The 24,190-nt window shown below is 37.0% G+C and overlaps 1 protein-coding gene across 2 annotated transcripts in view; it reads right to left on the bottom strand.

Moving 5' to 3' along the window:
- Nucleotides 1-6,754: 6,754 nt before the first annotated feature.
- Nucleotides 6,755-24,190, bottom strand: part of RAB18 (RAB18, member RAS oncogene family) — a 43,952-nt gene continuing 26,516 nt past the window's right edge. Inside the window, exons 3-7 of one of the 2 annotated variants that reach the window (XM_043967161.1) lie at nucleotides 22,977-23,038; nucleotides 10,814-10,886; nucleotides 9,205-9,323; nucleotides 9,065-9,131; nucleotides 6,755-8,074 (exon numbers count right to left, since the gene is read on the bottom strand). In XM_043967161.1, coding sequence (XP_043823096.1) covers nucleotides 7,902-8,074; nucleotides 9,065-9,131; nucleotides 9,205-9,323; nucleotides 10,814-10,886; nucleotides 22,977-23,038 — 494 coding nt within the window. In that variant the 3' untranslated portion in view covers nucleotides 6,755-7,901. The remainder of the gene's footprint in view (nucleotides 8,075-9,064; nucleotides 9,132-9,204; nucleotides 9,324-10,813; nucleotides 10,887-22,976; nucleotides 23,039-24,190) is intronic. The other variant, XM_043967162.1, reaches the window with a different exon arrangement.

Below are 24,190 nucleotides of genomic sequence, written 5' to 3'. Positions count from 1 at the left end.
GAAAATAGATTTTGGAGTGGCAGAATTCACTTTTTAAAGGTAAAGATTATAAGGATGGGGGGAGGGGGCGGCTTATTTCAGAGAAAGGGAAACCAGGGCCTAGAGACGTGAGGTGATTTGCCCAAGGTTAGTTATACAGTGGTAGAAATGAGATTTTACCACTGGTCTTCTGAGTTCTAGTCAATACGCCAAAGTCTCAGTTATCTGTGAGTTTCGCTCCTTCGAAGAACATCTGTTCAATACACCATGTATTTACTGGCGTAGTTCACATCCATCAACACTAGGTCCAGACGTGGTGTCATTGTTGGGCAATATCATGCCTTCTGACTAAGGACATAGTTAAGAGTGGCAGAGCCAGACTCTGATGAAGAACACAATAACAGAATTGTCTTCTAATGTAAAACACTTGGAGAAAAGAGTCTATTAGAATTAAAATGTATTCAATATCCAGGAATCAAAATCACTGACCAATTTAGTTTTAAAGTTTAGTGGAAAATGAAATGCAATTTGGATTCCGTTATTTTAACTGTTTCCAGAAAATAGCAATCCTTTTCTCTCCCCATCCCCAGAAAAAAACTAAATCCCTCCCTGCAACCTAATTTCCAAGCCCCCAAATACCCTTCAAAAGAAGGGAGAATAAAACTTTGGAATGAAAAATATCTCATAAAGTTAAGTTTTTAAAAGTGTTATTGGCACCTCCATTGTTTAGGTATCACTACTACTCACCGCCCCCCCCCCAAAAAAAAGCTATAACCACAGAAAAAAAACCACCCCCTTCTCCTAAATACAGGATCAATTATGCTTTCATTTTCCCCACATTCAGCACAGTCAACCACTGTGAATGCTGGACTGTAACCTGACACTGAAGGCTGTTGTGAGGTCTGCTTGTTGACATCAGCATCAGCCAGCCAGTTCAGAACAACAGAAAGACTTAGATCAAATAAAAAAGGCGTTACCCTGCTCATCTCTTGCCAAGAAAGACTCCAAGGGAATAAGTGACAAGGGAGCAGAGGCTGGCAAAAGAACGTACAGCCGGTATGAGTTAGAGGAGTCAGAGTTCTCTTCTCTTCCATGCTGCCCTCCCAACAGGCCAGGAGTCTGGGCTCCCCAGGTTACTTAAGAGTTGCTGCCACCTCATGGAAAGATGAAAAACGTCCCAAAATAAATCGGCAGTCATGTCTTAAATCTTTGCCTTTAAAAAAAAATGCAGTTCTTAAGAGGACAAAAAAACAGTTCTTAGGAGAACCGTTCTGAATTGTGATTTCTCTTTTCTAAAGCAATTATGAGTTAATGAGTTATTTTTTGAAAAATTCAAAACAACTTTGTGATTAATCCAAAAGGAATAAAATAAAGTAGTTTTTACAAGGTTCATTATTAAACATCTTCACTCTCAAAACATATCTCCCAAAACACAACTACTTATAGAAACCGCATAATGTGTTTAGGACCTCAAACTACAGCTCACGGCCTAATGAAATCTCATTTGTTGACACCAGATGCAGGGTTCTGGGGTGTGCCACAAATTTGTAGCCAACTAGACCTTTTAGAGACAAGCCAGCTCTATTCCAACACTACTTCTTACCTCCCCTCCTCCCTGCTTGCAAACATATTGTTTGAATAGTTTCTGGATTTTTTATTTTTATTTTATGTGTGTGTGTGTGTGTGTGTGTGTACACTCTCCACACTCTCTGAAATTTTGACAGAAGCTGTGGCTCCGGCAGTGGAGATGTGTTGGCTCACAATCTCATGAGTGATGAGGTCACTGCCAGGAAGCCTGTATCTCTAACTGGCAATGCATGGCAATGTGTTTCTCTGCTCCGTGTCTGAGTTTGATGCACAGGAGCCACCCACAAAGTCCTAAGCCTATGGCACTGCTTTCCACACTTGGCCAGAGAAAGGGCATTCATTGCTTGCAAGTGCAAATGAGTTTGACATGTTTTTCAGATGCATGCAAAACTACTTTGGGTAAATCTATCTCTGAAAAGTGAATCATGCTCCCTTTTAAGTCATCTATACTGGACTAATGTCTGAGAGCAAATCTGTTCTATTTAGTCTTGATACTTCACATTCCAGTTCAAATTAAATATCCTCTGATTATTCCAAGTGCAAGACGAAAACTCAATGTGGGTCCAATTTTCTTCTTCCAAACCACTCTAGAACCTTCTAAAACTCTTGTGTGTGTGTGTTATGGGCTTCACCACCTACCATGGTTCTATAGTTTTAATTCAAAGTAGTAATGAGCAAAAAAGTAGGAAAATGCTAATGAGATACAAATGTTAAATAGACACCGGAGAGGGCAGCTAGGTGGCACAGTGGATAGAGCACCGGCCCTGGAGTCAGGAGTACCTGAGTTCAAATAGAGCCTCAGACATTTGACACTTACGAGCTGTGTGACCGTGGGCAAGTCACTTAACCCCAATTGCCTCACTTAAAAAAAAAAAAAATTAAAAAAAAAAAGACACCGGAGGAGGGAACATCAGAACAATCGAGCATGTGCCTACTGTGAGAAAATAATTGATAATAGATTTCTTGGGGGACACAGGGACCCAGTCTTAGTCAGCTTTCTCTTCACCCCAACTTGAGAGAACTTTAGCTGGTCTCTTTCAGAGATCAGACTAACTCTGTAGATAGAAACCACACCTATTTAAAAGCGCCTTTGCCCTCAGGAGGTTTGTCTTAGCCCTAGACCCAGGTGTCAGCATGGCACAGCTCATTTTAATATGAACCACCCTCAGGTCACGTCAACCAACAGAACTGAACGATTCTAGCCAATTAGCTTTGAGGAGTGTGTAAGAGCCGCCTCTATGAAAGGAGGAAGGCGTCTGAACCCCAAGAAGTTTGCTCTCTGGTGCCTGGGACCTGCTTGAATGAGCCACAAGTTCTCTTCTCTCCTGCCTGGCAAAATTTGCTGGGTATGTAACTAGTGAGGAAGGTAGGCAGACACGAAGCCAATACTTGGTGCAATAACCTTTCATTTATAAGTAGCAATATATTAGAAAAACCCCAGCCAAGTTCCCCAATCATTTAGGTCACAGGCTAGTCCCACAATATTTTAAACAACACACTACCCCAAGGGTTGTCAAGTCAGGAAGCATTTATCTCTTGAATACCCACTGGCTATTCCTTCACTGTGCTACATGTCATCTATATAATATAGAGGAGACCCACAAACATGGAATACAAGTGCTAGATTGTCCGGTTCAGCAACATAGTATAATAGAAGTGAGAAAAACAATGGATCACTGGGATCAAAGGAAGATCACTAGGAAGTCTCTCACTGGAGACTTTTTAGACAGATTACAAATAGACTTGTTTTACTTCATTTTTGAGCAATGTTTTCAACCTCAGTTTCCCACAGACTTTAAAGGAAGTGTGACAACACACATACAGGTCTTGGATCTTGTATTTTCTTCTTTTTCTTTTCTTTTTTTTTTTCAGGGCAATGAGGGTTAAGTGACTTGCCCAAGGTCACACAGCTAGTAAATGTCAAGTGTCTGAGGCCGGATTTGAACTCAGGTCCTTCTGAATCCAGGACCAGCGCTTTATCCACTGTGCCACCTAGCTGCCCCTGGATCTTGTATTTTCTATGTAAAATGGGAATAGTGAATTCACTGGGTTATCCTGAAGCCTGTTTTATAGGTATTAAATTGCTATATAAATATAACTAATCATCATACTTTTGCAAGAGGGTCCAGTTAAGTCACAGAGATCCCATCAAAGGTTGGAAAGAACTGTACACTTATCATGTAATTACAGAGGATATTAACAGATCCTTTTGGATACAGTGCAAATGAAATGGCTTTTCTGAATTCAAAGTCCACCCAGCCCCTTCAATCCCTCAAATCCAAACTAACACATTCTTTATTGGCACCCCTATCTCCAATCCCATACCAGTAAATTCTTAGCTGTCTGGATTCCAAAACTACCACAGAGGTCTTAGATCCCAAAATGGGCTCTCTGTTCATTTTTATGGAACTCCTGTCACCTTTTCTAGCTCCTGGTTACTAAGAAAATCTTGTTTTGTCTTTAAGACATCATCTGTCACCCTTAAGCCAGCCCAGTTAGGGTACTTCTCCCCAAGACATTGTACTTGAATTCCAACTGAGATTTGACGGTTTCTCAGTGGCCCTTACATGAGGACATTTTCTTTCACCACTAACTTTTGTTACTGAGCACAGGATTCCTATCCCACTGCCTTTTTCTAGGTCTGTCATCTATCCCAGAGGGCAGTCTTTGGTGGGTGAAGGCACTATTTCAAATCACCTGTGAAAAGCTAATTAGTTCCTTAATCCACTTTCCACCTGCTTTTTCTTGTTTTTAGCTTTTGCCTTCAGTGAAAGATGTCAAATTATCTTGGATGCCAATGATGCCACATCTTATGACATGGTAGGAAAAAGCAATGAAATGAGAAATCAGAACTGGGTGTTACTCCCAGCTCTGTAACTTTGGATAAGTCACAAACTTCTTGAACTTCTTTCTTCATCTCTAAAATGAGGGAGGGAATGGGAAGAGACAATTTCCAAGGTCCTTTTCACAAGGTGACGAGTTTGATCCTTAGGTCAACCGGCTGAGACAGACTTGAGACAATATTTGTACCAGACACTAACCTAGGATATCAAAGTATCTTAATTAGCAAGCATGCCAGAAAGAAGGGGAATCAATACAGGCTTCAGTCCAGTAGCAGATTATCCCAAGGCTAGCTTCATCAAGAGTAATGTTACTTCAATCAATTAAAATTATTCATTATAAATATCAATAAAAATTGGTAAATACTTATATGTAGTTCCACAAAGTCAAATTATAAACTTAGTATATAGGAATTACTTATTCTCCTACTTCATTATAGCTTTGTTGTGCTGCAAACTGAGATACTACAACCGTAGCCTGACTTTTTTATTACAGACTCCTACAAAATAACCTCAGTGTGATTATGAAGTCAAGCCACTTATACAGTTACAAGATTTTACTTGGGATTTTTTGTGGGGCACCATACATCCACTCATTTTAAACTAATAATGTCCATAGTTTTGAAAAAGAGACATTCAGATTTGAGTCTGAAAATCATCTGAAATTAAGTTAAGCACCTAATTCCAAGCCTTCAACTTGAAACTCAATGGAAAGTCTGATCACATGATAGGTCACTACACTGACTCCCAAAGAATACAGCAGAAGCTCTTGGGGTTTCTTGCCAAGCTGGAAAGACTAAGTACAAGCCTATTGCCATACTGTGTTTCTGGGGTTGGAGGGAAGACCTCAAACTGGGGCTCTATGGGGTTTTTATCCATGATGGGGATGTAATCGACTTTTAACAGATGCCTACAAGGGTAAATTTAAAAATAAGTTCTGAGTTGTCTAGAAAATGAGACCAGGCAAGCTGTTTTATGCTCTAGGTGCTCCAGGTTCCTCATACTTCTATGAGTTGGAACAAATCAACTTTTGGGGGCTTCAGTTTCCTTACCTACAAAATGAGATGGTTTTTGCTAACTTCTTAGGTCCCATCAGCTCTAAATCTATGTTCCAACTGCACTTTGACAAACCTTGTTAACCTTTGAGAGGCTCATCAGTAGAAGGCTAACCACATCAATTCATGAAGTTACATGTCCTAGGGTACGAAGTAGTTTTAATCTGCACTTGTGGAGGGATGACCCACACAAGGGACATACATATCTTCTGAGTATAAGACATAAAAGTATCAACACAGATGTTTTCCTTTGACTGTACCCATGAGTGACCCTAGATTACAGGGACTGCATCTCCTTTTGATATTCAAAGATCTGTATTTAATATATATTTAATTCTCAGATGCTTTTAATGATTAAGAGAGGGATACTGTTTAAACACAATTCTAAGGATAGTGATATAATAAATCCTTAGTTAAATGATTGGTCAAAATGGTGAGAAAAATAGATACCTAAATATTAAAATGACATTAAATTAGCAGCAAAATGTCAACCTTGTAATTTAGAAAAAGTTCACTGATATGCCATCAAGATCACTGATTTCTTATTTGATACTTAGAAACAGAAAAATGTGCATAACCTGCACAGGTACACTGGGGAAAAGCAGGCTATGAATATTTATTTTTTAAAATTGTAAAAGATTACAATATAAATGGTCTTTAAAATAAACAGCTTATAAAAGTTATATGATGCCATAAATAATATGCATCTGCTAAATTCTGGCAATAAAGTTAGGATAAAAACCTAGTCCACAAAAAGACTGTAGTTACAGTTCTTTAGGCAGCAAGAAGAAATTTTAAAAATCATGTCAACACATGCACTGTATAAAGAACTCAATAATATGAACTAAAGTTTTAATGGAACATGAACAAATTACAAGTATACGCCTAGATTATCTACCTTCTTCCAACATTACAATATTAATGATACAATATTCAGTTTTTAAAACCCACCCAGCAAGTATAATGCTATCTAGCAAATGTAAACAAAGTAGAATGTGAGGTTTTATGTGAAGAGAATGCATCTGAGAGACCAGGTTGTAGTGAAATCTACTCTTTAAAAAAAATACACCCATTATGATGTTGAAAATATAAAATGCTTATGAGCTCTTAATTCATATGTACAACAAATTTCCTAGACAAGAAGACCAGTCACTTGCTATCATGTATTATGGCGATTGACTTTAAAGGGAAAATTACCCTTATTCTTGGCATAAAATAGCACAAACTAATATGTAATAAACATGTATGTAAAAAATATACAAGTATACAATAGCAAGAGGTTAGAAAACTGAATATTTTGGAAAAGATTTATTAGTCTGTACAAGTTAATTTTGATAAACCACTGCTACTTGTTACAGTAAATTCAAGATTTTCATTGCAACAGTATTTCCCCACACATCAGAATCCAGAAGCTATAATACCTTTTCTCAAACTGTCACTTCGTGCTTTTCTCCCTGACCCCCAAAACAAAGAAATAAGGTTCAGAATATCAACTAGCCATTTAAAGCAATCATATGGTACATATCTTCATAACATTAAACAAGCTACAGTTGAGATACTTGGACAAACACTACCAACATTTAAGAAAAAGCATTGGTTTTAAAATGTGCTAAGTACTTACATGAACAAGTCACAATGAACACACTAATTTCATATCTCTCTGGAAACAAAGTGGGGGGAAAACCTTGACGGGCACCGTCAGGCACTGCATTACAAAACCCACACAGTGCAAAAGTGCCATGAATCTAATGTATATATCACAGGATTAAAACTCCAGTTAAGCAACTGAGTTATTCATTGAAGTGAATTAAAAAGTAGGTCCCAATTGTGTTATTTCGCTGCTAGTTCAGAAGCATCATCAGACAAATGCAGGCAACTATAAATTGGCCTCAGCCATACTGCATCTTGAGAGTTTTTGCTAAGTACCCCAAAAAATAATAATTTTTTTTCCCTAAAAACCTGTAACATCGGCTTCCTAGAGAAGCTGTAAGAACATGCTGTTAAACCTGCAAAGGAATTCATCAGGAATAGATCTGTTACACATAGCTCCCAGTGTTTCTAGGAGTTATAAAAAGCAATCCAATAATCAGACAAAATGAACCAAAAGGAGACCAAAATGCAGACAGACAGCTTTACAACAAATATTTGTTGGATGGATTAAAAAAAATACATGATGAATGTAGGTCATAAAAGCGAGTGCACTTGGTGATGCACACCCATTTTATGTTCCATAAAAGACTGACGGTTGCAAATTGTGCATGCTTACCATAAACATTTTTATCTGGGAAAGCTGATGAGTGTTTTCTTAGAAATGTTCATCGCCATGATACAAAACAAATATGTGCAAACTGCAAGGTCCCTAAAATAGCAGTTAAGGAGTTTATATACAGAAAGATGACACTATCTGACCAAAAACACAAAAGACAGAGCTTCCCAGAGTTTATAACATCGAACAATATCCTCCACAAGCTCCTCCGTGACTTTCCTCCCTGTGTGATAGCCGGACTCCTTTATGCTGGTTCTCACTCTCCCACAGTCCAGGGGTTTGAATGATCTTTTCAACAAGTTCTTCAAAGGCACACTGTACACCATCACAGGTTTTTGCACTAGCCTCTAAAAAACAGGGGGGAAAAAAATAATGTTCTTTTCTCTTGCAAAAGAAAAAGAAGTGCTTGGAAGTCATGTACAACTTCCTCTCTATTTCTATATTACCAAGTTTTGCTAGGAATTATTTTGGTATAAATCATCTTTCGAAGGTTTATTGTCACAGAAGTAATATTTCTCACAGGTCTCCCATTAGTGTTTCCTGACTTACCCCTAAAAACTATATCATAAAAATAACTGATAACAACCAACGTCTCATAATCTACATTATTCTTAATGTTCAGTAATTTACACTGGGATCCAACCTCCCCTCAAAACCCTGGATATTACATGGATTTGATTTCAGAGAGTGAAATGACTCTGCTTCTAAGTTTGTCATCATTTGTAGTTTTAACTAGTGGCTGGCTCATTCATGGCCAAATTCATGCAAGAAGTTTTCCTTATAAGAAGGATTCAATTATATTGTAAAACGACGATAAAAATGATCTAATTTTTCATTTGGTGTCTGTAATGCTAAGCAAGAAAAAAAAATAAGCCAGGTGACACATTTTAACAAAATTATTGGCTCTTCAACATTTACACAATTTAGAATGCAAAACTGAAGTTGATTTTAAAAACAAAATTCAGGAAATAAAATCCTAGGATGTTCTGTCAATCACCTGAATTCTGATTTAAATACTTACATTTAATTAATATGACTTATTATGACTACTTCATATTAAAGAAGGCTGGTACAAGAAGTTCAAACATTCAGACATAATACCACTGCTATTTATGTAATGCCCTTAGGTTCAAAGGTGTTTCACATCTACTGCCTCATTTGATCTTGACATTATGATGATTCCTGCATTAGACAGCCACCCACAAAATGATTAGAATCCAGATTTCTGGTGTTCCTGACCCCAGAATGCACTCATTTGACACTACCTGAATACTCGAGTATAAAGTGTCATAATTACTTCTTGGCCCTAGTTAGAACATACTTCTCTATAAACCTACCTATAAATAACATGGAATGCTTCCGTGCAAATTTCAGCCCTTCGTTTCTATCAACTTCACGGTTTTCCTAAAAAAAAAAAAATGTATTCATAAAAGTTCTATAACATAGGGTTAAACAGTCAATTTCTCTAACTTCTTACCTTATCAATTTTGTTTCCAACTAGCATTTTTACTATGTCATTTCTTGTGCAGTATGTTTCCAATTCGTTTAACCAATTATCCAGCTTAACAAAAGTATCTCTTCTTGTGACATCATAAACTGAAACAGAAGGTTTAAGAGCCATAAAATACACATTTTTAAAGGGGGGGGGGAGAAGAATTTTTAAATGTTAAAACTTGCAACAAACAGCTCACATCTCTCTTATCTTCAGTTAGGGTCTACTTTATCTAGATGAAAATGTCACAATAAAATTCATCTTTAATGACTATAAAAACCAGACTCTCAATAATGCATTCCACTTGATGGCAAAATAGCAATTGCTTCTAACAGTAATAAGAATTGTGTGCCCTATACTTAAGGAAAATAAATTAGTAGCATTACTTTTAACTTGTTTGTAGGTTTGAGCCGAAGTCAAACCATGTTTAGTTGTAAATCCTCAGTAAAATACTAAGAGATTTCAAATGCATTTAACCTCTCATTAACCTGTTAGCCAGTTTTCTCCCAGTCCTACAATTATTACATTTCAAGGAAAATATGTCCCATGAGTAAATTTATGTTCTTTATTCTGTCCTTTGCTCATTTTCTTTTTACTACCTCTCATTGTTCCTAATAATAATATATGAAAACACAGTCATATAGTGTTTATAGCTTTCCTATTTATTTACAGGTCAATAGAGACTTAGAAAGACTGAGAAAAGTAATGAAGCTGAAAATATTAGGAAGCATTTTCTTGATAAACAAAAATGAAATTAAAGCCCCACAAATGATAAGAATTGTATATTGACACTTTGTAAAAATCCATTTCATTTAACTATAGTACAAATCTTGCTGGGAAAATAAATTTTCATTTGCATATTCAAATGTCCTATACTGAATTTTTTGAACTTCCTGGTAGGAATTACAGCTTCCACTTGGCAGAGGGCCAAAAGCTACTTAGCTAATTTATCTTTACATACAAGGGGAAGTAGGTGGTTTCATCCATGGGCCTCACCTTTTTCCTCTTCCAAACTCCTAGGTCTTTTAGTGTATGTTATTCTTCCTAGGTCATTATGATTTAGGAGTCTGGAATGTTTGAGGTGAAGAGGGGTAAAGAGAAATCATGGGTAATTGGGGTAAATGGTGAACAAAACAGCTGGAAGTGGATTACTACAACATGAAGCCTATTGGGAAACCACTGCTGTCAATAAAAAGCATGTGCTGCCCCCCTACACAAGGATCGATAGCTTCAAATGCTTTGAGTTGTTTTTCTACTAGTGGGAAATAGTTTGCGCTGAGCTATATATTTCGTTCTGCTCATCAACGTTGTGACCAAAGGCATAGAATGAGCAACCACTGGCCCAAACTCAGAGTTTCTATCTACCTAAAGATAGCCAGTCTAATATTTACATTGACCCTGCAATACTGTCTTCATTAATGTGCTGCACTCACCAAATAAGTAAATTAGCATGGATGCTTCAAAATTAAATATGTGGCACTGAAGACTTTTAAATACAAGGCTTAATAAAATAAGAATTTTCTAAAAACACTTAATTCCAACAAAAATCCATACACCCAGAGTCTTATATAGCATAGTGAAACAAAATGCTTACCTAATATAACACCTTGTGCACCTCTGTAATAGCTAGGTGTCAGTGTCCTAAAGCGCTCCTGACCTGCTGTATCCTAGAAAGAACAAATCAAAATTAAATATAAGCAAAAAAAATTTTTTTTAAATTAAATATAAGCCTATCTCATGACTCACAGGCTTATATTATAGTTTAAAGCTGGAAGGCACCTTCCAAACCATCTGGGCTCAACCCATTTATTTTGCAGATGAGAAAATCGAGAGCCAATGAGGTTAAGTGACTTGCCCCGGGTCACACAGGTAGTAAGCATTAGAGCTGAGATCTGAATCCAGGTACTTTGTCTCTGTAATTAGTACTTTTCCCACAGTACCATGTAAAACAGTGTATTTTCCAAATCCATTAAATTAAGTGGTAGAAAGTCAAAATAACACTGTTCTCTTCAATATAGCACCAAAGCATCATCTCCCATAGTAACACTAATATAAAAATTTTCATTAAACACGAAATGAACCAATATTAACACATCTCTCTGGAGAAAAGGAATAAATATTTTATACCATTTTTCTTTCAAAATTTTATTATGAAACGCTTACTTCATTTAGAAGGAATTACAAGGATGTCATGCAATAGTTTGTAAAATATGAACATTAAACAAAGCTGACTAAATATACATTTAAAACTATTTATATTTTTAATATAAACCTAAACATAAAAATATCATTTATCCCTGCATACCCTTCCTTTCTACTTACATGATTATCTTTTTCCTTTGGAATATTTTGTATTTCCATATTTCTTTTATGCTTCTATTTTTTTCACTTAATTATATCATATTCCATTATATTGATATATTATAGGTTTTTTTAGCCATTCCTAAACTTAGATATTTAGGCTTTTTATAATTTTTCACTATTATAAGCAACTGTACATTAAATATTTTTTTAGAGACTTTCCTCTTTTCCATAATTCTACAATAATCCCAATGGCAAAATTATTGAGTCCAAGGGGTAGGATTTTGGGGGATAGTATTCTACCAGACTGATCTTCAAAAGGATTCCACTAAGTGTAATATATAACTATTAACCAAGGAATGTATAAGCATTCCTTTTTCACCTCAAGGACAGAAGGATAGAATTTTATTATTTTTACTAATTTTGGCCATACACGTAGAGCTGGAAGGGACTTGAAAGGTCATCTCACCCAATCCTCTCATTTTACAGGAGAGAAAACCAAGGCTCAGGGAGGTGAAATAACTTCAACCAGGTAACAAAGATAAAAAGTATTAAAAGTAAGATTTGAACCAAGATCCTCTGAGTATAGAGCCAGCACTGTTTCCACTGGAACCTCACGATGGCTTTAAGATGCTTGCCTTTTTTTTTTTTTTAAAGAGAGGTTGAAACAAGTGAGTATTTGTAATCTCCCTCACCCTTTTTAAAAAATAAATTGCAGGGGCAGCTAGATGGCGCAGTGGTTAAAGCACCAGCCCTGGATTCAGGAGTGCCTGAGTTCAAATCCAGCCTCAGACACTTGACACTTACTAGCTGTGTGACCCTGGGCAAGTCACTTAACCCCAATTGCCTCACAAGAAAGAAAGAAAGAAGAAAGAAAGAAAGAAAGAAAGAAAGAAAGAAAGAAAGAAAGAAAGAAAGAAAGAAAGAAAGAAAGAAAGAAAGAAAGAAAGAAAGAAAGAAAGAAAGAAAGAAGGAAAGAAAGAAAGAAAGAAAGAAAGAAAGAAAGAAAAATAAATTGATAAATCAATAAACAGATAGATAAATGAATGAGTGAGTGAGTGAATGAATAAATGAATTGCCTCTTGATCATTTACCAGCTGGGAGTGGATGTTAAACTTGCATTGAATTAGTTCCTTGTACACATAAAGGTCAAGTTTTTCTAACATATGTATCACACCTTCCCCAATGTGCTAATTTATAAATTTTGCTTTTTTGTTTGTATAAAAATCCTGAACAAAAAATCTTCTACATTGTCCCCAAATAATTTCTTTCACTTGTTTGAGAGATCAAAATTTCTCTTTCACAAATAGGTACATTATTCCATTTTACCTTAACCTTTTTGGGGGGGTTAAGTGACTTGCCCAGGGTCACACACACAGCCAGTAAGTGTCAAGTGTCTGAGGCCGGATTTGAACTCAGGTCTTCCTGAATCCAGGGCTGGTGCTTTATCCACTGTGCCACCTAGTTGCCGCCCATCTTATCTTAACTTTAATGTGTTTTTTTTTTATCCTGCAAGTTGCTTTAAAGTAGGAATTTCCTTGCTGTGTTAGTTTAATTAGCACAAGTTATGTGTGGTTTCTTACTATGGAAATAGAATTAATGAATTAAATCAGAATACTAGTGGGATGAGAGGAGAACATATTAAATATCACTCTATCCTCTAACATGAACCAAACTAGGTTTCCCTTTCACTCTCTCTGGGTAACAGGAGCAGCCCTATACATCAGCTGGCAGTGAGTAGTGGGTTGGGTTGGCTGGGAGGCAAAGTAAGTGAAAGCTTCTTTCACTATTTGTTTCTCAAACACCTTCAAGCCTGTACTATGGAGGCATCAGCTGCCTGACTTTCCCCTTGGGGAAGCAAGGAAAATAGTACACTGAGGATAGGGATGTTCGTTTTTGTGTTTCTATCTCCTGTCTAGCAGGGTATGGGATACATAACAGGAGCTTAAGACCTTCAATATTACTTAGTCCAACACCTTCACTTTAGAGATGAGAAACCTGGTACCAGCTAGATTAAATAAACTGCCAAAGGTGACAAAGCTAGTAAATGCACAGGGTACTACCTTCCTTTCTGCCATATGGAACCAACAAGGTTCCTCTCAGTCACACTAGCAGAGCTTCCAGGCACTGCTGCAGATTACATGAGGCTCTGCATTAGTAGAGAGTTTCCTAAATCAAAGAAATGACAGGTCCAAGTGCCCCATCCACCTCCTTCCCCAGCCCAAAAAAGAAATCTACAAAGTTCTCAATCAGAAATTCCCCTTTGTTAATAATTATAATAATTCAGTTGAGAATTATTAATTCTTAATTTCAGTTAAAAATTTTAAATGAATATATAGTTGAGTTAATTTGGCAAAAATCACCAAACCAATGCTATCAAGGATGTTTCTCTAATGGAATCACTGATGTTCTGAATATTCTAATTATGGAAGGGAATAAATTAATTTTCAGGTTGAAGGAGCTACTAGTAGGAAATTTCATATCTATATCACAAACACCCACTTTACAAGTCTTATGATGCCAGTATTGAATTCAAGATTATCTTTTTATTGGTAAGTAATAAACATTTTTATTTATAGTTCTGAGTTCCAATTTTTATCCCTCCTCTTCCCCCGCCTGACACAGTAAGCAACCAGATATGAATTATACATGTATGATTATATAAAACATTACCATATTAGTCATTTTGTACAAGAAAACTTGAAAAGAAAAAATGAAAGAAAGTGAAAAATAGCATGCTTTAGTCTATGTTCCATCAATATCAGTTCTTTCTTTGGAGGTGGAAAGTATGTTTCATCATTTGTCCTTAGGGATTGTCTTGGATCACTGTATTGCTGAGAATAGTTAAGCCATTCACAGCTCTTCAAACAATATTACGGTCACTGTGCTCAATCTTCTCTTGGTTCTCTGCTCACTTCACTATACATCAGTTCATACAATTCTTTCTGAAATCATCCTGCCTGTCATTTCTTAGAGCACAATAATATCCATCACCTGCATATACCAAAGCTTCTTTGGCCATTCCCCAATTGATGGGCATTCCTTTGATTTACAAGTCTTAGCCACCACAAAAAGAGCTGCAAATAGGTCTTTTTCTCTTTTTGGGTATATCTCTGGGATATAAACCTAGCAGTATAATATTGTTAGATCAAAGGGTATGCACAATTCTATAGCCCTTTGGACACAGTTCCAGAATGGATCTTTTCACAACTCCACCAACAGTGGATTAGCATCCCAGCTTTTCCAACATCCAATATTTTCCATTTTTGTTATATTTGCCACTCTGATAAGTGTTATAAGATAAGTGTGATAAGAGTTGCTTTAATTTGCATTTCTCTGATCAATAGTGATCTAGAGCATTTTTCCATAGGATTATAGATAGCTTTGATTTCTTTATCTGAAAACTGCCTGTTTGTATGCTTTGACCATTTATCAATTGGAGAATTTTTATAAATTTGACTCAGTTCTCTATATAATTGAGAAATGAGGTCTTTATCAGATATTTGTTTCAAAAATTCTTTCCCTGTTTTCTGCTTCCCTTGTAATCTTGGTTACATTAGTTTTGTTTGTGCAAAAACTTTTTAAATTTTATATAATCAAAATGATCTATTTTACATTTTGTTTTACTCTCTATATCTTCTTTGGTCCTAAATTATTCCTCTGCCCATAAATCTGACAGATAAACTTTGATTCCATGCTCTCTTAATTTGCTTATGGAATTCAAGATTACCTTAAAAATTCACTAAATTAATATACAGAACTGTCAAAGTAAAACAAAAGACAATATTAGAACCAGCAATTGTCCTCAAGGAACTGCAGCATAAATGCTCCACATAAAAAATACACTACCTACAACACAAGGGCAGCTGGCACAGTGGATAGAGCACTGGGCTTAAAATCAGGAAGACTCATCTTCATGAGTTTGAATCCAACCTCACACTTACTAGGTGTGTGGTCTTGGGCAAGTCATTTAACCCTGGTTATAGCCTGAGTTCTTCACCTGCAAAATGAGCTCGAAAAGGAGATGGAAAACTACTGCTGTATCTTTGTCAAGAAAACCCCCAAAATGAGGTCATGAAGATTCGAACACAACAGTTCAGTTGGCCTATCTGGCACTGTTTACATGTTCCTACGACAAGCTCTACTGCACAGGGATACTGGCACCAAAGGGATACTGACTCTAAAGACTGACCTTATAATTGATACAGGGAAAATAAAATGGATTTTTAAAAATTCTACTGGACTAGGACAGATAGTTGGCTAGATTATGTCATTAAATTAGTACATCTATCTGGGGAAAATACTGCAGAGGAAGCATGATGAGTGGGAAGAGTGCTAGACTTGGAGTCTGGAGAAATCAAAGTTGAAATTCTGACTCTGCCATTCACTAGCTGTGTGACCATGGGGCAAGTAACTGCATTCCCCTGAAGCTCAAGCATCTATCTTATGTGTAAAATGCGACATAAAACACTTTCTGCAAATCTTAAGGCACTACCTAAAAAACAGCCATTGTTATTATCAAAATAACAGTTATGGACAAGAACTACACAGAATGAAAAGATACGGTTGGGTTGTATACATAAGGAATAGTCTCCAAGGCACTGGATTATTTAAGTATATACAATATATGGCAACTCTTTCTGTTCAAACTAGTTCATGACTGACCAAGACACAGTTATTAATAAGGCAATTGCTTAGCTCGGTGTTTGAAGTAGGTAGGGGCATGGTCACCTGACATCTTCACTCCAATGGATAACCAGAAGGTGGGCAGATACCAATCACAGGGCTTGACTCTAAACCACCTCATCCTCACTCTACCCAATATTCCCTCCACAGCCCCTTCCCTCTGCTGTACAACCTCTCCAGGCATAGGCCCGCCAGATCAGTTATAACCTAACCACAACAGCACTTGCATTAGCAGCTACATGGGTGAAATTCTGTGTCCCCTTCACCTCCATCCCTTTACAGCTGCAGCAAGTACCACCCACAGGCAGTGAATGACCAAGAAAGAACCCAGCCTCTCTCCTTTTCATTTTTGGTGGGACAAAGTAATCAGATGAGAAGTTTTGGCTAGCTTGGCTGCAATCTAAATTTTATTACCTTATATTTCTCTCTAAATCACCCTTCTGACCTTCCTTATTTCTAGTGATGACTCGATCATCCTTTGCACAGTCAACCAGATTCATACTTTTCGAGTGATGTAATTCTACATGCTCCCCTATTTCCATATATTTAATTAGTTACCTAGTCTTATAGCTACCTCTACAGCTTCATTCACAAGTCTCTCCTAACTCTAATCCATTCTCTGTATCACTGTCAAATTGCTATTTCTCAAAAGTCCACCCATGTTAACCCCCTACTTAAAAAACCTCCAATGTCTCCCTGTTAACTCTAGAATCATATTTTATTTCATTTATTGCATCCTTTTAATTTCTATCTTTGTGCTTTGTAAATGCATAATTATTACTACATGTTTACTTTATGAGTAAGTAAATTACAAAAATTATTACTTAGTGCACTATTACCTTTCTGGGTCTTGGTTTTCTTATCTGTAAGATAATGGGATGAAGCTAGATATCTCAGACTCCTTCCAGCTCTAAAATTCTATGACTTATGTTGTCAGTTGTCACGTTTCTAGTCTGAAATCAAGAGCTATGTATGTTACAACACTTTCTTAACTTCTTAAAATCAAGCAAATTCCATTTAGAAGGGGAAAGGAAAGAGTCAAATTCTCAAATCACTTCCTTCCACCTCTGCTGATTTCCTTGCCTTTTCAACTCCTGGTGTTCTCTGCTTGCTCCTTCTTTCCCCCAAGAAAGTCACATGGGTGGAATGTTAAAGGACAGACTTCCAAATTATATCAGCCAAAGGGAATAACGAATCTAGTAGCCAAATGCACAGCAGATGGAAAAACATTTTATATACATGTTGTAGTAAATTGATGGCTGTGACTATTTCTCTAAAAAAATAATTGGCAATTAAACCAGATAGCCAGCTCCATTAATGTATATTTATAAATACAAAAAAATAGTTTTCACTTGACTACAAGCTAAAAGTCTGTCTCGTTTTTACTAATTCTATTCAGTTTGTTTTCAACTCTTATCTACAATAGTTAGGAATGCTTCTCATACCAAAGCATAATTTCTACTAGTCAGAAATTAAGCTGGAAGCTATATATGAAAGCCATCTATAAAACAGTATGTGATCTTATTAAAGTTTCATAGTATTTGTCCCCCTAATTACAATGCTAGGAGGGTGGAAAGAATGGGTAGGAGTTAAAGTAAAAGAAATCAAGAACCACTAGAATTTTATCCTGTGTAACAGTAGGAAGACCCAACAAGGATAAATGATAATCAAGGTCAACAAATGGCAGGGCAAAAATTAGTAAATAAGCCTAAGATGACCTCTATAAATGTTCTTTCCTTTATGTCAAATTGCCACAATAACGCCTGAGCTGCGTCCAGAGAAACTGTCCTTGTTCTTCAGTATAAAGCAGCCTACTCCACTCCTTCTATACTCACCCCAGAAACGTTACTGAAATCCTGTGCCCTTACTCAGAAACAGAAAAGGCAGGAGAGGAACTTTTCAAATGCAGCTTCACAGAATTTCAGATTTAGAATGCATCTCAATGGCCATCTAGTCCAACCCACATTTGAAAAATAATTCCCTTTACAACAAACTCAACAAGTGGTCAAATCTTTTCTTAAAGACCCTCCAATAATAAGGAGTTAGCTAATTCCAGTTTTATAAAGCCTTAATTAGGGCTAATAATAATTAATTAATTAATTCCTAATAATTATTAGGAAGCCTAAATTTGTCTCAAGTCTCAACCCATACTTCCTATTCTGCCTTCTGGGGCTAAGCAGACCAAGTTATCTACTTTGAAGATAGCTATTATGCCCCACCTATCCCCATCTGCTATTCTCCAGGATAAATATTCTCAGTTCATATAGCATGAACTCAACACCTGTTCAAGATCCTGGTTACACCACTCTCCTTAATGTCAACAGAAGAACAGTTCTGTTGCTAACTTGGAGTAAAAGCTGAACCAACACATGACTGGCAACAGAGGAGCAGAAAAGGAGTAGGTGGCCTGTGTACAGCACTGCATTACTCATGTGGGCCAGAACACTTGCAAGCATCAAGAATGGTTCAACAAAAAATAAGGGAAATTCAAAAGCTTATAAATGAAAAACAAGAATTCCACAGGGTTTATCAGCAAGATAGTTATCCTTTTTTTTTTTAGTGAGGCAATTGGGGTTAAGTGACTTGCCCAGGGTCACACAGCTAGTAAGTGTTAAGTGTCTGAGGCTGGATTTGAACCCAGGTACTCCTGACTCCAGGGCCGGTGCTCTATCCACTGCACCACCTAGCTGCCCCAAGTTATCCATTTTTTAAGAATTTAACTCCATCAAAAGTAAAGTCCAAATGAAACTGAGAGATGCAGGTTTCTTGGCTCAGTAAGAAGGCAGATGAAATTCAGTTTTATGCTGATAGAAACAATCCAAAGTGCCTTTATAGTGCCCTAAAGGCTATTTATGGGCCAAAGGCCTATAGTGCATCTCAACTATTCAGTGCTGATGGAGCCATACTGATTAGTGATATGGACATGATCCTGAAAAGATGGGCTGAACCTTTGCCTAGTGTTCAACAGATCATCATCAATCAATGCTGAAGCCACTGACTATAATAATACCACAAAAGTTGAAGTCAATCCTTCTCTAGCCAAACTTCCAACTGAAGAAGGGGGGTTCTGAATTCCATCAGGCTCCTCTCCTGTGGCAAAGCACCTCGTGCTGATTCTATTCCAGCTAAGATTTACAAGTGAGGGGGGTCCACCACTTATACAAAAGCTGACTGAAACTTTCTAGGTTATGTGGCAAGAGAAGGCTTTCCCTCAGAAGTTTAAGGTTACTTCCATTGTCTATCTCTATAAAGGTAAAGAAAATAGATTATCCTGTGACAATCACAGGGTGTATCTCTCTCTTAGTCATTACTAGCAAGAATCTTGCCAGAGTCCTAACCAAGGCCTTTGATACTGTCAGTCATGAGGGCTTGTGGAAAATTTATGGCAAAATTTGGTTGCCTGGAGAAGTTCATCAGTACTAGACATCAGTTTCATGACAGCATGTTCACAAGCTGGATAATGGACAATGTTCTTGAGCATTCCCAGTCACCAATGGAGTGAAGCAGGGCTGTGTGCTTGCTCCTGTACTTTTTAGCATATTGTCAGCAATGTTGTCAGATACCTTCAACAAGGAAGTAAAGGGCAATCAAGGCTCAAGTAGAAAGAGCTGGTGCATGATTTTTTGTTTGCAGATGACTGTGCACTCAATGCAGCCTCTAAGGATGAGATGCAACAAAATATGGATAGATTCGCTGCTACCTGTGCTAATTTTAATCTAACAATACAAAGAAAATAGAAGTTCTCCACCAGCTAGCACCACACCATCCAAATGTGGAACCATCAAATACGGCAAATGGACAAATACCAAATACTGCGGATGAGTTCACTTACCTTGACAGTATACTTCCCAGGGATGTACTCATAGATGTTAAGGCTGAAGCAGCATTGCTACAGCTAGCTACAGTTTTGGGAAGGCTCCAAAGGAAAGTGTGGGAGATCAGATATTAAACTGAAGGTCTACAAAGCTGTTGTGCTAATCTCATTGTTATATGCCTAGGAAACCAGGAGAGTATACCAGCACTATGCCAGGAAACCAAACTGTTTCCATCTGAACTGTCTTAGGAAGATTCTGAAGGTCACCTGGCAGGATAAGGTAGCAGATACTGATGTCTTTGAATACCAAACATACTTTTGCCTAAAAGACTATTTTACAGAGAACTCACATAAAGCAAGTGCTCACGTGAAGGTCAGAAGAAGCAATACACTCTCAAGATCTTTCTGAAGAAATCTGGAATCGATTGCATGACATGGGAGACACACTGGCAAAGGACCTCCCAGCATGACATGCCCGTATCAAAGAAGGCTCTGTGCTCCATGAGAAGCCCAATTGCAGTAGCTCCAAAGAAATGTGTGATAAGCAACTGTGAGATGCACATATTTAGGGGCATCTCCACTCCAAATGTTAACATGGACTATTTGTGCAGGACCTGTGATAGACTCTGCTATTCCATTTCCACCCCTGCTCTCACCTAAAGATGAGTTTAGTAACCACATACTGGGGAGTTTAATTTTCCCAAAGGGCACATGATAATATGAACACAACTGTTAACACTTTCATCCTTGAGAAGCTATAGATACTAATACTGAGCAAATAGAGAATAGATGCAATGAAATGAGTTTAGGAACAAAGTATATTACCAAGAAGTTCTAAAATTTAAACTTGGCAATTAATTTATAATTGTTCTGGGGTGACATCTGGAAAAACTGGGGTCAAAAATAATTTATTCCTTAAGGCAAAAGAGAAATTCAACATACTGCATGATCATGTTTCATACAACATAAGTGCTAAGTAACTAAAATGGACATTTCACAATGGTTTTTATGAGCTTTTCTACAATCCCAATGAATTTTTATACTCTACATAATTCTGAATTATATCAAAGAAACAATTTCCTTTTTTTCATCTCTGATTAAAGAAGACAGGAAAGTAGCTTCTAATGTATTATTCACCATACCTTTTCACTATATAGTTTTTTTCAATAGTTATAGTTTCCACTGGTTTGGAGAAATTTAACTAAATCAGCTTTATACACACACACACACACACACACAGAGTATATGTATACTCTGTCCATGATGGCAGATTAACAAGCTTATCTATTTCTCTGGTAGCTATAATCCAATAGTGTCATAACTAGAATCAACATCTTTAACTTCTGTAATTTCATCACTGACATTTTAACGCTGTACTTGTAGAAAAAAAAATTGTTTGTTTTTTTTAAAAGGTGGTGGCGGCATGTAAGGAACAGAGGAAGGAATTACCCTAAACCTTGGCTCAGGACCTAGCAAATTTCAGATTTGGGGAGGACGGGGGTGAAGCAATTGGGGTTAAGTGACTTGCCCAGGGTCACACAGCTAGTAAGTGTCAAGTGTCTGAAGTTAGATTTGAACTCAGGTCCTCCTAAATCTAGGACCAGTGTTTTATCCATTTAGCCACCTAGCTGCCCCCAGTTGCTGCCTATTAAATGAATTTTTTAAATAAAATGTTATTACTATCTTTGCTTTTATATAATCTACATTTCCTACTATCTCTCTCTCCTCTCCCTTCCCAGAGGTAGATAACTTATAAAAACAACACCAGTTCAGTAAAACAAATCACCACACTGAAGTTTGCTAACAGATGAAATGTTTTATACTCATAACCCTTCTCCTCTGCAAATGAGGAGAGATGCTTACTCATCTTTTCCAGTTTGTTTTTATTTAAAAAACAGAACAAAACAGACGTTCCTGAAATATGGGAGCTCAGAAGGGAAAAAAACAATTGAAGTTGTCTAGCAAAGACAACCAATCCCAAGGACAGGGATAAATAAATAAATGGAAGGGGGTTTGGGGGTGGGGAAGGGGAAGCCAGATACTCATCCAGGCATTACCCTCACTTCTGCTAAGTTCATTAAATCCTTCCAAAAACCAGCATATAGATGAGAAGTGATGGATTAACAAAAGTAAAGTCTCTGGAGAAGGAGCCATCTCAGGAAGAACCAACTTACAAGGGCCAAGAAGTATCACAATATAGCTATTCTGTATTACTGAAAGGAATCTCAGAAGTTCTGATTATCTTCTATTGGAGGACACCCATGAAGCTAGGTTGGTTCCATAACACTGAAAAACTGAGGTTCTTGACTCTCTAGGACTACCATGGAAATAACCTTCAATCTATCTTCTACACCAAAGATGATTCACGTCTTTTATTTTCTGGTACCATTTAAGAGTACTTCTTCCAGCAACCTAGAGCAGCCTGTTTTGTACCAGGCAGCCACATTACTAGGTCCTCTTGCTATGACAGTAGCATGAGGAGTTCCAATTAGGATCCTAGTGAATGATATCTATACCCTACAATAAAATAGAAAGAAACCAAATCAAGGAAGAATGTCATATGTCAATAAGAAAGGCACTTGGCAAATCACCAAACTTTACAAAAAGAATGTTAAAATAAATTCTAATTTGATATCCACTGTGCCACTACATTTCTTTCTACCTAGTGCCTTCAGTATTAATCCATACTGAATGGCTTTTCAATACCTGAAACACGCAAGTTGAAAATGTTTGATTTCTTTTCTATTTCTAACTCTATCCTTCCCTGGAGTTCTCACAAATGTCCTAAATAACTTTGAGATCAAATATTTATTACATTTTTAAACTGGTAACAAATTACTACAATATCTGAAACCTAATCAAAATCTGTCTTTTAGAACACTGTAAACATCTTTATTAGATGCCCAAACATTTATGCTTCATAGACAGGATTTCATTAAATATGCACAAAACTTACCCATATTGCAAGCTTAGCTTTATTCCCATCAACTGATATCGTCTTCACCTTGAAGTCAACACCTGGAAATGGTAACATTTAGTTAAGTTACAGTAGCTGATCAATTTTAAAATCAAGCACATACATGTGTACACACCCCTCCACCTCCCAAAAAGTTTTATGCCCAAATGTACAAAATAGCTTAGAGAGAAGAGAGAAAGCCTGGTGTGGTGGAAAGAATGCTAGATGTGGAGCAAGGGGACCATGGCTTGAGGCAGAGAAAAGTGAACAGGGCCAGGAAAACAATTTATATAGTAACAATATTGTCTTTTTTTTTTTTTTTTGGTGAGGCAATTGGGATTAAGTGATTTGCTCAGGGTCACACACCTAGTGTCAAGTGTCTGAGGCCACATTTGAATTCAGGTCCTCCTGACTCCAGGGCCAGTGCTCTATCCACTGCATCACCTAGCTGCCCCAACAACATAGTAAAAAGAAAAAGAAAAAAAGGAAAACTCTGAAAGACTTAAGACCTCTAATTAACACAATGTCCAGTTCACGATCTTGATGAAGCCTACTTTTTACAGAAGGGTTATGTACTCAAGGCGCAAAATGAGGCACACATTTCTGGACATGACAAATGTAAGAATCTGTTTGACTGTGTTGTCTCCTTTGAATAGGGGACTACAGATAATGTTGCCCAAAATATTTGGGGGGGGCGGGTGGTTAGAGAGGGAGATAGCCACTGAGTGTTTTTTAAAATAGACAAGAATAACAATTCAGAAGGAAACAGATGAACTGGACATCTTTGAAATATGTTGATTACATACTTTACTTTTAAAGCAAGCTTTTTTTAAAAAAAGACACATGATTCCATATATAATCCTTTTTCCAAGTCTACAGGATATATTAAAATGTCCTTTTTATTGTTCCTTAAATTCAGAATAAAGATATAAATCTGGAGGAAAAAAGAAAAGCTGAAGCCAAAGTAATGCACAAAAGAAAAAACAAGGTCAGAGTGAAACTGGGATGCAAAGAATAGGTTTGGAACAAATATTCTGGATTTATTATATACTTTTTTAAAAATGTAAACTATATAATATAGATGACAGCTGAACATATAATCACTCTTCTGTTCTACTTTGTATATAGGAATCTTCATGTTGTTCATGTTTGCCAACACAATACCAAAACAAGCGGAGCTGGGCTGGAATCCAGCTGTACCGCTAATACTTCCT

This window comes from Dromiciops gliroides, chromosome 5, assembly GCF_019393635.1.
Source record: "Dromiciops gliroides isolate mDroGli1 chromosome 5, mDroGli1.pri, whole genome shotgun sequence".
Classification (NCBI taxonomy): domain Eukaryota; kingdom Metazoa; phylum Chordata; class Mammalia; order Microbiotheria; family Microbiotheriidae; genus Dromiciops; species Dromiciops gliroides.
Note: the sequence above shows the minus strand (reverse complement) of the source record. Positions and strands in the feature narration are given on the sequence as shown.